The sequence below is a fragment of the Fringilla coelebs genome (assembly GCF_963513975.1).
Source record: "Fringilla coelebs genome assembly, chromosome: 23".
NCBI lineage: Eukaryota > Metazoa > Chordata > Aves > Passeriformes > Fringillidae > Fringilla > Fringilla coelebs.
The window spans coordinates 4,542,145-4,555,494 of NC_140049.1; the positions used below are offsets into that span (position 1 = coordinate 4,542,145).

General features: G+C 56.5%; 1 protein-coding gene across 1 annotated transcript; it reads right to left on the bottom strand.

Annotated features, from left to right (window-relative positions):
- Positions 1-260: 260 nt before the first annotated feature.
- CDKN1A (cyclin dependent kinase inhibitor 1A) lies at positions 261-2,610 on the bottom strand. Its single transcript, XM_084220573.1, has 2 exons — positions 2,197-2,610; positions 261-1,484 (listed from the first exon to the last, which is right to left on the bottom strand). Exons 1-2 carry the CDS (start codon positions 2,600-2,602, stop codon positions 1,435-1,437), a joined length of 456 nt encoding a protein of 151 aa, XP_084076699.1. The 5' UTR covers positions 2,603-2,610; the 3' UTR covers positions 261-1,434.
- Between the last annotated feature and the right edge of the window lie 10,740 nt (positions 2,611-13,350).

Consider the following 13,350-nt stretch of genomic DNA (forward strand, 5'->3'; position numbering starts at 1 on the left):
GCCTGCAGGGACATCCCACACAGGTGGCACTGGCTTCTGCTGGGGACATGGTGGCAGCACCAGACCACTGTCCCCAGGGAATGGGGTCAAGCACAGAGGTTGTGGCAAGGCTTTATCCCTCTTAGCCCTCCCAAAGGCAGATTCCAGCTCAGGGCTGCACCTCCAGAGGGATCCCCAGCCCCTGGAACACACCCCTCCCCCAGCCAGGCCCTGGTCCCCCTCACCCACATTAACCCAGAATGCCTTTGCACAAGTGTTTATTCAGAGTTAACACTTACAGACAAACAGGTATTTCCCCTCTCCCCACAGAGACTTCATAGCATTATTTTAAATATAAATAAACATTTAGTGCTGGGAGCTTGGCAGCTTCACCGACAGCAAAGTGCATGGTGGTGCAAGGTGGGAGACCAACCCTGTCCCTTTTCTTCCTGGGACCATCTTGCACCAGTTTCTGAGTCCAAATCCAGCAGAGCAGCAGATGAACTCCATGAAAGTGCCAAGATCTGACAGTGTTGAGTCCCTCAGGGACTCATCCTTCAGTGCTGGAACTGAGCAGCCTCTGCTCCAGGCCATCCTTGGTCCCAGAGCAGAGCCAGGTGAGGGTCCTCCCCACCAGCCCCAAAACAGAAAAAGTCCAGGAAAACAAGCTACAATTTCTTATTTCAGCATCACCCCTGCTGCTGAGCAGGACTTCTTCCTAGAGGAGCCCAGCAGAGGCAGAGCAGGGTCTCCCCAGCCTGGTGTCCATGTTGAGGCCGGCAGGGGCATGGGGGCAAGCAGCACCACTCAACAAGCCAACAATAAGGTGAGAAAGTGGGATTTGGGGCCGGCAGAGTGCAGGGGATCCCAAAGCCTCCCGGGGGCACTGTTGGTCCCCCATGGCTGTTCCTGGGGAGTCACCCCAAGGAAGGTTTGCCCAGGGAACAGCTTCCTCTGCCCGGAGCCGTGGGAAGGAGCAGCCTCCACATCACTCTGCTCCCACACACGGACAAGTGCTCAGGTCCATCCTGCCGGGACAGAGGGCCACCCCCCTGTGCCAGCAGCAGGGCTGTCCCAGGGCTCTACGATCCACACCGGCGACTTTTCTTAAAGATATCTGGTGCCACCAGGTGGTCGGGACACAAGTGTCCCCCAGGACCGGCCCCTAGGCGGGGACAGACCACGGCTGGACAGCAGGACGGCACAAGGACGGTGCCCACAGGCACGGGGCACTTTTCTGAAGGCAGGGCAGTGCCTTCATCCCACCAGGTCCATCTCAGTCCTCCTCCAGCCCCATCACGGGGCTTCTCCTCTCCATTGCACACAGTGAAGGTCCCTCAGGACCCCAGAGCAACTCATAAATAGGGAAATACAGATCTACATTGCTACAGGAGAGCACAGCACAGCTCAGGGCGGGGGAGCCACGCTCCCGGCGGCAGCGGCTGCCCCAGCGAGTCACGGCCGGGGCCGGGCAGGGACGATCCTCCTCTTGGCACTGTAGAAGTCTGGAAGGAAGAAGGAAAGGGTTGGAAAGTGGCTCCAGCCTGCTGGGAACAGCAGGGCAGGAAGAGGGAGGTGTCCCCAGGGAGGCACCCCAAACCCAGCCCAGGTGGGTTTCATCCTAAAGCCCCCATGCAAAGCTGCAGGAGAGCAGAGCTCTAAGTCTGCATCGTCTCTGCTGTTGGTCTCATCTGCAGTTCTACTCCAGGCCCTGACCATGGAGCACAGGAAGAAATTTTTCACTGTGAGGGAGGTGAGACACTGGCACAGGTTGCCCAGGGAGGTTCTGGATGCCCCAACCCTGGAAGTGTTCAAAGGCAGGTTGGATAAAGGCCTTGAGCAGCCTGGGCTATGGGAGGTGTTCCTGCCCATGGGACTTAAGATGATCTTTAGGGTCCATTCCAATCCCTTAATATTCTGTGATTCTATGACTGGGTCAGGCCATTGGAACTGAAGGTGATGAATTTGGGGGCATCTTCAGCTACAAAACCCACAGGCCCAATGCCAGTCCCCAGCAGCCAAAAGGCACCCAGCTGGTGGCCTTTTACCCTTTGGAAGATGAGCTCTGCTTCCCTAGGAGAGATTCAGGGAGGGTGGCACCCCTCCCTATGCCCAAGAGCCAGGCAGGGCTCTGCACCCGAGTCCCCTCTGTCTGTCCCTGCTATGACATCAATGCCACCAAGCCCCCAAGGAGTGACACCAACCCCCAGTACCCACCTTTGATCGTGGTCTGCCCACGTTTCAAGCCCTGCAGGGAACCAGCCTTGTAAACCTTCGAGCTCTGCTGAGCCTCCTCAGGGCAAATCCTGCCAACACGCTCCTTGGGGGGGACCCTGTGAGCCAGGGAGCTCCTGCTGTCACTGCTGATGACGGCCCTGACCAGGCTGTGAACCTCCTGGGGCGGCTGCTCAGCCACCAGGATCCTCTCCCACTTGAACGGCCCTTCCAGGGGAGTCTCTGTCTCAAAGTTGAAATTCCAGCGCTGCTGAGCTTCTTCCAGCTGTTGTTTCATCTTGTCCTCAAAGTCATGCTGGAGCTGCTCGTGGTCCACGGGGCCAAAGAGGTTCCTGCAGGCCTTGCTGCTGCAAGGGGTCTGCCCAGCCCTGCTCTGGGACAGCGGCATCGTGGTGGCTGCAGAGAAACCAGAGCGAGTTACGGGCGCTGGGGTGACAGGAGCAAACAGGGGAGTGCTGGCCACCAGGGCAAAGCACAAGGTGGGACAAGCCAAGCTGGGTCTGCAGTGAGGCAGCCCAGAGGGGACTGACACGTCTGGATTCTGACTTTGGAGATTTTAGCAAAGGCTTGAGCACTGCTGAGGTCAGACACAGCCCAGTGCGAGACAGGAGGGTGGGGAAGGTGCAGATGTCAACATTCCCTGCTCCCCCTCCAGCAGGCAAAGCCCTGCCAGGTGAGAGCATCCAGCACCTCACTGCTCCACCCACAACACCCCTCGGGGTGCCAGCGTCAGAGCCACACCAGGATGATGCTCCCCTGGTCCCCAGACACTGCCCAACCTGCTCATCCCCACTTCCAAGCAGGCAAGGGCAAGTTGGCACACGGGCAAGTGAAGCAACAGGATGTTTTTCTGGCCAGTTTCTTCATCTCAAGGACTCAGACCCAGTGGTAAGGAAACCTTCAAACAACTGCAAGAACATGCCACAAGCTTGACCACTTTGTTAACCACCCTCCTTATCTGCAAGGAGCTGTTGGGTAACCAGAAACAAGACCTTGTTTGTTTTTTTTCAAATCGGTGCCAAAAGCCTTGACCTTCCCAGTAAGTGACAAAGCCTTTCCATCAGAGCAGTCGTTCCCCTGACACACGTGGGGTAATGGACCCCTCACTACACCCCCCTTATGAAGAACCTCGACATAGAATCAGAATTGTTAAGGTTGGAAAACACCTACAAGATCATCGAGTCCAGCTGATAAGAGTCAGCGCTGTTCTGGGATTTGAGCTTTCAGAGCTAAGGCTTGCCCCTGCTGCAACAGCAACACTCACTAAGTCAGCTTTAAAAAGGAAGATTCACAGCTCCCATTTCCCACCTAATCTGGGACTCCCAAAGGCAGGCCACAAAAGATCCTCCCCATCCCCAAACTTCCCCAAGAAGTGACTTCTCAGCCTCCTGCGGGGAAGATTTCTCCCCAAATTCAGCACCTGCAGCCCCTTTGGATTGCCAGTGCCACATTGTCCTCCCCACATTCCACCCCTTGAAACGTGCAAGAAATGACGAATGTGGCACTCAGAGCTTGTCTAGCTGACAAGGCAAGAATGGGTCAGATTTTAGACTCCAGGACCCTGGAGGCCTTTTCCAACCTTAATGATTCAGTGCTTCTATTACCAGGCATGTCACCAGCCCAGTGTGCCAGTGGGCAGCTGGGGGGTGCCCAGCTCAGGGGCTGGGGGGCCACATTCAGCCCCTGTGGCCACCCCCGTGGGCACCCTGCGCTCAGACTCAGCACCCCGAGTAAAAATAGAAATCCAGCTTCCTATCTCCGGGCAGTCTGAGCACACAGACAGGGGTGACCTCACTGCCAGGCAAGTCCCAGCATGTCCAGGCAAGCCCGGGCAGGTAGCGGGAGGGGGACACGTTCCGTCACCCTGACCAGACACCCCCCGGCCCTCCCCGCCTGCGTCACGAGCCTATGTCCCTATTCTCAGGTCACCGACGCGACTCAGGTGCCACCCTGGAGCCTCAAGATAACACCGTCGCCCTGACTCATGGCTGCAGATTGCCAAAGCCACCAACGAAGAAGGGACTGGCGCCGGGTCATCGTCCCCTCCCATGGGGCTGGTGCCGCTTCCAGCGACCTCTGCCCAGCAAGAGCTCCGAGGCTCCCGGCAGCCGGCGGGAACCCCAAGATTTGGGCGAGGAAGCGGCAGGTGCACGGCCCCGTTAAAACCTCTGCCAGCCGAGTTGGGTGATGAGAGCACCCCTGGGGGACACCCAGCGGGGCTCCACAGACACCTGCGGCAGCCAGGACCAGTCCCACCAATTTAGGGAAGGCTGGGCGAGCAGGAGGGGCTGGGGGCACCCGCAGCCGGGAGTGGCTGAAGCCGCTGATCCCGCGCAGAGAACGCCCGGTGCGTGACACCCTTGGGTCCGGGGGGCTGGCACGGGGGTCGCCGGTCCCCGCCCGGACCCGCGGGATGCTCGGCGGCGGGACCGCGCCCGCACCGTACCCTGCACCACACCCTGCACAACACCGCGCACCGCGCCCCGCACGGCACCGCGCCGCACCGCATCGCGCCCCGCACGGCACCGCGCCCCGCACGGCACAGCACAGCGCCATCGCCACCGGGGGGCGAGAGTGACCCAGCCCGGGGGCTCCGCATCCCCCAGGGGGCTCCGGGGGCTGCGCACCGCCACTCCCGGCACCGCCACCCCCGGCACCGGGCGCGGCCCCGCTCTCTCCCAGCGCTGGGGACGCGGCTCCAGGCGGAGCCGCCCCCGCTACGGCGTTTCCCCCCACTCCAGGCACCGGCGCTTCCCGGGAAAACCGGCGCTCGCCCTCCCTCCCCGGCCAGCGAAGGAGCGGAGCCGCCCAGCACGGCCGTCGCCCGGCCCCGCCCGCACTCACCGTCGGCTCCGCGCGTCTGCCGGCGCGGCGCTTCCCCCGCCTTTTATCGGGGGAGCGCGGGGCGGAGCCGGTCCCGGCGTCGCCCGGGATTTCCCTCCTTCCCCGCCCCGGACTGCCCCCCCGTTCTGCGTGTGCGTCCTCGCCCCCACTGCCCCTTCTTCTCCCATCCCGGTTCCCGGGAATGTGCGCGGTGCCAGGGGCGACTCGGCCCTGCCAGGACCGTGGGCACCGGGAGCCCCTTGCTAGGGACGGCGGGGACCTGTGTCAGGGGATACAGGGACCCCCTCCATGAGGAAATGCAGAGACTCCCTTCCTAGAGGGGCAGGGGACAGGGAGATGCCCCTGAGGGAGGCAGAGGTCTCCTCGTTGAGGGTACCAGGAGCCCCCTGCAGTGGACCCAGGGGTGCCACATTCCAGCCGGGACATGCAGGAGCTCAGCCAGCTCCAAGGGGTCCCGTCCTGCCCAGGCTGTCCCACCCACCGGGGCCGCTGCAGGAAGGAGATTCATGGATTAAGGAAGGGGTGGCTCAGCCCTCGGTGTGGCAACCTGAGAACCCCACGGTGATGATTCTCCCCTGGCCCCCAGGCACTGCCCAACCCATCCCGGGCTGCCCCCGGCCTGGCTCTGCTCCACCAGCTGAGCCCCAGCACCCGCTGTGGGTGGAAAAAAGTGTTTGGAGTACGATCTGCTGCTCTGGGTCCTGCAGATGTCCAGGCAGGGATGAGGAGGAGGAACAAGTCTGTGCATGTCCTGCAGGAACCTGTGGCAATGATTTGAGGGGATCTTTGGCTTAACTGGAAAATGCATCCAAAGGAAGGTGTGAAGACAGGTCAGCTTCTGCTGGGGTTACTCTGTGGGCCTGAAGAGAGCTGCCCTGAGCCTGGCTGGTGGCTCCATCCCTGCCTGGCAGCCTGAGAAGGGAAGGGATGCCCTCAGAGCCAGCCCAGCGGGGCACAGGGGCCCTGTCCTGCAGCCCACTCACGGCTCAGGCACACAGAGACAAACACAACCTGCTCCCGTGGGCACAAGGAGGTGACAGCACAATTCCAAGTGACAAAGGCCGTGTGAAAGTGATCCCTTGGGAATGCCAGGTCTCCTCAAAAGCCCCTGGAGGCAGCAGGTAGCAGGGTGCTGAGGAGGACCCTTGGTGTGCAGACCATTCCTGCTTTTTCCAGCTGGAGCAGCAGCTTCCCACTGGCCAGAGCAGCTAAAAAGTTTGTTGGGACATGTTTAGCTCCTGCCACAAGCTGCAGGAGTATTTCACAATCACTCGTCCCCACTCTGTGGAGCTGTGCCAAGGTGCTGGAATTCGGTTCAGTGGTGGCTGTCCAGTCTCCCAGAGAGGCACAGTTGGATGGAAAGGAAAGGTGAAAAGAAGACGGGGAATGGGAAATCACAATTCCAAGTGACAAGGTGACAGTGGGAAAAGTGAATCACTCATCGCCACTCTGCAGAACTGTGTCAAGTTCAGTGGTGCCTGCCTGGTTCAATCCCTGTGGCTGCCTCCAGAGAGGCATCGTTGGATGGACAGGAAATGAGGATGAGGAATGCTAAATTCATGTCACAGTGCTGAAAACCCAACCTGTAAAGATGCAGTCTGGACTTAAAGGCTCCAAAATTCATCTTGTCTTTCTGTTTGCAATAGGCAGGAAGAGGAGGGGGCAAGTTGGGACAGGGAAGCTGTCACTGGTTTTTCTACCTAGGAATGATTTCTGCTCCTGGGTGCAAGGAGCAGCCTTCAGAGCCTCATGCAGAGGAAGCTTGCAGATCATTTCCAGCTGCAGGTGTGGGTTTGCTCCCTCTGGATGTGAGGGATGCAATCAGCACCGCCCCAGCCCGGGCATCCCCCAGGTCAGTGCAGCTCCAGTGCACTTGGGACTCTGGGATGAAGCAGCATTTACCAGAGGATGCTCCCTGCTTAAGACACATCCCTTTTTCCATAGAAGACCCCCTCCCTCCTACCCCCCAGTACACAGAAGGAAATGGGAACATCAAACCAGCAGCTTTTTGAAGTGGCAGAGGAAGGAGCTTGTGCAACCCAGAGTGGCCCCAGAGCCACTGGTGCAAGACTGAGGGATTCAAAAGTGAGATAAGCCAAGCAGCCTGGCTGCTGGGGACATCCCAGTTACTCCAGGGGGTCATCCCAGGACGAAACCAGCAAGGAAATCAATCAGACATAGATTTTCCCTTAGAAAGTAACTCTCAGTGATTTTTTTGGTGGGGTGAGGGTTCACTCCCCACACCCTGGATGGGGGGTATGGGGAGGTTTCTGGCTCTCGCTAACTCCACTCTCGCTTCCCTTCCTCTGGGGGAGGGGAGCTCCAGCCATGCTGGCATCAGCCAAGTGGGTAATTGGAAATGGGAAGTGGGGAGAGGGATGGCGTCAGGGTCTGGGTCAGGAAGTCCACAGACATGTCTGCAGTGGCATTACCAGAGGAAAAAAAAGGGGTGTGTGGGGGGGAAGAGTGATTAAGAAGGCGATACAGGAACTTTAAAAAAAATAGAAAATCCCAAAGGTGATTCATGATGTTTGATCCCACAACACGGAGGAGAAGGAGAAGGGGGAGGAAGAAGGCAGACACAGGACTGGGGACCAGGATCAGCACCGAGGGCTGATGGACTATTTCCTTCTCACCATTTATAGCCACAGTGTGGGATCTGTCACCTCCCCCGTCCCGGGCTCGCTCTCCTCAGGGCTCCCAAAGCCCCACCCGGGAGGAGTGTGTTCGTGGGAGAATCCATGTTTATCATTTCCTCGAATAACCCGACCCAATGCCTGGAAGCAAAAGGAATATATTAACTCACTGCATATTTCACAGCCTTCAAAGGAACCTCCTTCCCAGCACTAGGGGCACCCAAATACTGAGCAGCGGCCGCAGGGAGCCCTCGGGAGCATTGAATTCCCAGGGGATCTCCCCAGGTGGGTCCTGCAGAAGCTGAAGGGAGTGGGAGCCTGAGCAGAGACGGAAGCAAACACATCACTCTCGGCAGGCAGAGCCGGAGTGTGACTCAGCCCATCCGCACAGAGCCAGCGATCCGTCAGGGAACGTGCCCGGGCACGGCGCTCCTGAGTGAGGCTCGTCCCTGTCCCGTGTCCTCCTCTGACTCCTCTGGGGAAGCAGCACCCCCAAAAGCCACGGGGACGTGGGGGGCAGTTCCAGCGCGGAGTAGGGAACGGCTTGAGGGATCAAGGTTGGAATGCTCCAGCCTTGGATGGGGAAATGTGGCTCGGTGGAACTGTGTTTACAGGGTTAACAACACACTGAAGTCCACCCCATGCTCATCGGGAGTGTTTTAAATGCACACAGATTCCTGCGTGTAAGGATTTTACACGGTTTTGAGATTTTAGTGGTCAAAGGTCTTACATGAAGAGGGTTTTTTGGGGTGGGGAAGTAATACTTCTGTTAGACCAACCAGCACAGAGGGGAAAACAGCAAAGATTTAGGCAGATGAGCATCCCTCAGGTCTTTTGGGATGGAGATGGCAGAGATCAGGGCACACTTATTTCTCAAGGTGAGATAAACAAAAACTCTGCAAAAAGGTGAATTTCTACCCAGAGAAACACCCTGAAAATGGGGGAAACTAACACAGGACCTCTGCCCCAGCATGGACAGTGGGGAGAAAAGCACATGGGGTTGGGGTTCAGTCCTGCAGAACACACCATCCTACACCCCAAATGTTCAGCCAGGGCTGTGTCCCACTCCACGGGGCACAGGGGTGATTTTTTTTCCCCTCTTCAAACAGCTTTTATTTGCCAGAACATCCGAGGCAGGTGGAAATTACTCAACTCAGGACAGCAGATTGCCAGTGACAAAGTCCTGAGTATTCCAGCACTAAAAAGCCTCTTCAGCAAGATTCAAATCACCAAGAGTTTTTTCTCTGTGTTGTTTTTTTTTTTTTTTATTATCTCTGCTAACAAGCTTTTTTCTTTTAAGTGGGAAACGTGAAGGCTCTTAATGAAACCCTCACGCTCCAGCAGAAGTCTAAATGAGCCCAGTGTTGGGCTGGAGGGCGTTTGTATCCCAGCAAAGCCTGTTTTCCCATCAGCTCTTTGAAGTGCCCTATTAAGTGATTTTATACTAATAGGATTTTCCCAGGAAAGAAAGACAAGAATGACAAAACGCTGAATGCTTGATTAACTCTGCCCCTAAAAGAACTCGGATCGTGTTAATTGACTGTTCCCCTGCCATATCCAGCCCTTGTTTGCCCCATTTATGAAGGCATTTTGATGAGACACCAGACCCAGCAGAGTGGAAATAGAGTCCCACCAAGCACAAATAGGGGATGAGACAGTCCTAAAACAAGGCCTTTGCTTACTGGAAATATTCCTGGATGCGAGAGCCAGGCTATGAATCGGTCGCTTCATTCGGCCCCTCACTCATTTTCATCCAAGATTGTTTTTAGCCCCATTCATAGTCATTAACGTAATTGCTTCACTGACTTTCCATGAGCAGCTTGGAAGCTTTGTGGGGTTTTTTTGCTGGCAGCAAAGGCCTCATTGTTCCCAGTACGGCCGGGCGGCCGCAGTACCTGGCTCCAGACCCTGCACCCGGCTGCCCCTTTATTCCCCTGCTGCTCCACCTCACTGCCCACGGCCTGGAGCACGGCAGGACGGGGCAGACACCGGAGGGGACACAGACACCCACTGGGAACCGGGGGCGAGCGGCTCCGGCCCCTTGCAGTGCTTCCTGCAGGGAATAAGCTCCATCCAAAACGCTCACTGGGGTTATTTTGCAGCCAGCAGTTCCCCAGGGGCATCTCAGTGAGGGCAGGGGGAGGAACAGCAGGACATTATCCAGCAGGATAAACAAGTGGAGGGAGCATGGGGCAGGATTGCTCCTGTCCATGCAGCTCACGGGTGTCCAGCCCTGGAAGCTGCCAATGGATGTAACTTCTTCCCAATGCACAGCAGGTGTGGCACAGTGCTGCTGCTGAGGGGTTTGCTGCTCTCCAAGCCATGGATGGTTTGAAATCCATTGGGAGCTCGATCTGGCCCTTTATAGCCATGAGAAGGAGGTGAGCATGGGGAGCTCTGACTAAGCACTTGCTCATGATGTCACCTCTGAAACAACCCCGATTCCACGGGACACCCTCTGGCTGGAGCACCCAGACATCAGGATGGGGCATCTCCACTCTCAAATGCTGGGAGTTTGGGGTTGTCCCACAGAAACCTGGGCTCTGTGATGTGCACACTGGTCTGCCTGCCCATCCCAACAGCCACTGGCTCACCATGTGTCACCATCCCCTGGGATCTCCAGTCACACCTTTTGGGAATGCCCCAGTCCAGCACAGCCTTGTGATTCACTTTGTGCTGGGGGGCGAGGAGTGGGGCTGGGCGTGGGCACAGGGAGGGAAGGGGCAGAGCCAGGGGCAGGTAGACCCTGAACATGTCATGAAATAGGATCTGTAGGAGGGCAGGACCAGGACCCAGACCCCAGACAGACAGACACAGCCCTGCCTTGTGCAATGACTTGTGCACAGCCCAGAGCGGAGCAGAGGTAATGGGAGGGGACAGCTGAGATGGCAATAAAGGCAGGGGTGATGATTATGGCAGCCACCACCTTGACACGGGGTAAGGGTCGATTGCACTTTTCCTCCTGCATGTCAGTGAGGCAGAGCAGGATTTCCGGGAGTGGGGATGGAGGAGCAGCTTTCACCCCACTGGCCCCCTGAGCTGGGCCATGGGGGTGGACATGCTCCACACACTAGACAGGCTTTGCCCAGTTCCACAGAGATTAAAGTTGGGGAGTTCCAGGTGCCAAAATAAAACTTTCTCTTTCAGGGAAAAAAAGAAAATTGGCTGGAACTTGGAGCTGAGGTCAGCAGTGCCACAGAGGATGGAAACAGGGTTCAAAATGTTCTGTACTTCACAAACCAGCTGCAATGCTGCACCAGAGCCCTTCCCACCTCTGCACAAACCTCAGCTTTCTAGAACACTGAGAGATTTATAGATTATCAACTGTAAATCCACAATGGGAGCAGGAGGGAGACAAAGGGAGAGGGATGTTGTAAAGCTGGGAAGTGCCCCTGCCCCGTGCTGAGCCCTGCTAAGGCCACACCTTGAGAACTGTGTTCAGTTTTGGGCCCCTCATGGCAAGAAAGACATTGAGGGGCTGGAGTGTGTCCAGAGAATGGAACAGAGCTGGGGAAGGGTCTGGAGCACCAGGAGTGGCTGAGGGAACTGGGGGGGAAAGGGTTCAGCCTGGAGAAAAGGAGGCTCAGGGGGGAACTTCTGTCTCTGCACAACTCCCTGACAGGAGGGGACAGCTGGGAGGGTTGAGCTCTGCTGTCAGCAAACAAGGACAGAATGAGAGGAAACAGCCTTAAGCTGCACCAGAAGAAGTTTAAGTTGGATATTGGCAAAAATTCCTTCACCAGAAGGGTTGTTAAGCACATGCACAGGCTGTCCAGAGCAGTGGCAGAGTCACCATCCCTGGACACATTTCGATAAAGGTATGGATGGGTTAGTGCTGGACCTGGCAGTGCTTGGGGGAACAGTTAGACATGATCTTAGAGGGCTTTTCCAACCTAAATGATTTCATGATTCTATGAAACAGGAAACACTGAAAATATCTATAGATCAAAAAATACCCCATGGGTCCCTGTCAAGCATTCCCTGCACAGGGGAACTCCAGACTCCAAACCTGGCGGAGTTTCATCCACGAGTTCCTGAGTGGCACGTGTCAGCCAGGCAGCTGCAAGGACAACTTGGCAGGAGTGGCAGCAAACCACACCTGGAGCTTATCTCCCCAGCTGGGCAACCTCCTCCCACAAAGTTTATAGTACAAGTGCATGAAAAGCTGATCAATCCAGCACCAGGAAGAGCAGCACCCAGTGCACAAGGTGTAGTAACACTGGTGTTGGGCAGAACTCCTTCCCTGCGATGAGGCTGAGGCCCTGGCACAGGCTGCCCAGAGAAGCTGTGGCCACCCCAGCCTTGGAAGCATCCAAGGCCAAGTTGGTCGATGTTTGGAGCAACCTGGGCTAGTGGAAGGTGCTCCTGCCCATGGCAGGGAGTGGAAGAAAACGAGTTTTAAGGTCCCTCCCAAACCAAACTATTCCGGGATTCTGTGAAACACTGACTGTAAACACTTTGTATCAAACACTGACAGCAAACCCTCCATCAGCAGGGAGGGCTGGGACAGCGCCGAGACTTCCTGCTGAATATTTTTGAATATTCATGTTCTAAGCAGCCTCTGCCCATGAGGAGATAATGCCTGTCTCACAGCTGGCAGGGGTGATGTTCCCAAGTGACAGCCTGAGTGACACAGTGCCCCACCCTGATACCCCTGCTGCGCCCCGATAGCGCCGTCCCGACGGAGCCTGGGGCTGCCCAGGGCCTGTCACACACCTCGGGGTGTTTTGGGGGTGGCATCAGCCAGTGGCACATGACAACTTCTGTATTACCCAGCAAAATGCCCAAGAACAACAGCGTGACTGTAGCAGGAGGAATCTCCTCACAGTCAGGGAGGTTGTGGAATGACACCGCTGGCCACGGTGACAGGATCCAGATGGGAAGGACACGTGCTTCACTTTTCCAACTGGATCACTCCCACAGAAAATCTGACAGCAAAAGTGACTTAGAGGAGCAAGCAGAAACACCACCCGAATCAATGTGAAGATTTGTTCAACTCCAAGTCATGTCAGCCACTAAATTATTAAATAATAGCCACATGAATCACTTGGGAACGAACATAGTGTTCCTCTTGCATGTCTATTTTGTATTTGTCTGGATCCCGTGTTTATTTTAGTCCCCAGCCGTGTTTGTTTGAAAGGCATTAACAGAGGAACTCGTGGCCATGCCCCAGTGAAACTGCAGAAACGAAAGAGCAACCCCAGACAGTGATGGTGCCTGGAGGAAACCAGAACACTTCTCATGTGAGAGCCTGGGATGAGGCTTCAGCTCTGGCAAGCCCCTGACTGACTGCAAAGCATGGCCAAGAAAAAATTAGCTTTATTCTGCCAGTTGCTGGCAGGTTGAGGGGTGCAGCTGGAGGCAGCTGTATTCCAGCAGCAGGGCAGTGGGGAGCTGCCTCTTTAGGGCAGGTACGGCACAGTGCCATCGCCCCGTGCAGGAGCTAAGGTCAAACCAGAGTGACTGGAATTGCACTCCTGCCCTTCAGCCTTTTGTTTGCAAAAGGGGCTGATGCTCCAGTTTTTTGGTTTTTTCTTTTTCTGCCAAGAGACTCTGCACTATGACAGCACCAGAGCAGGTTGACCTGTAAGGGGGACTTGCAGCTCGGGTTCTGGGACAGTATTTCTGGGGCAGGATTTGAACAGGGGTACAGGGA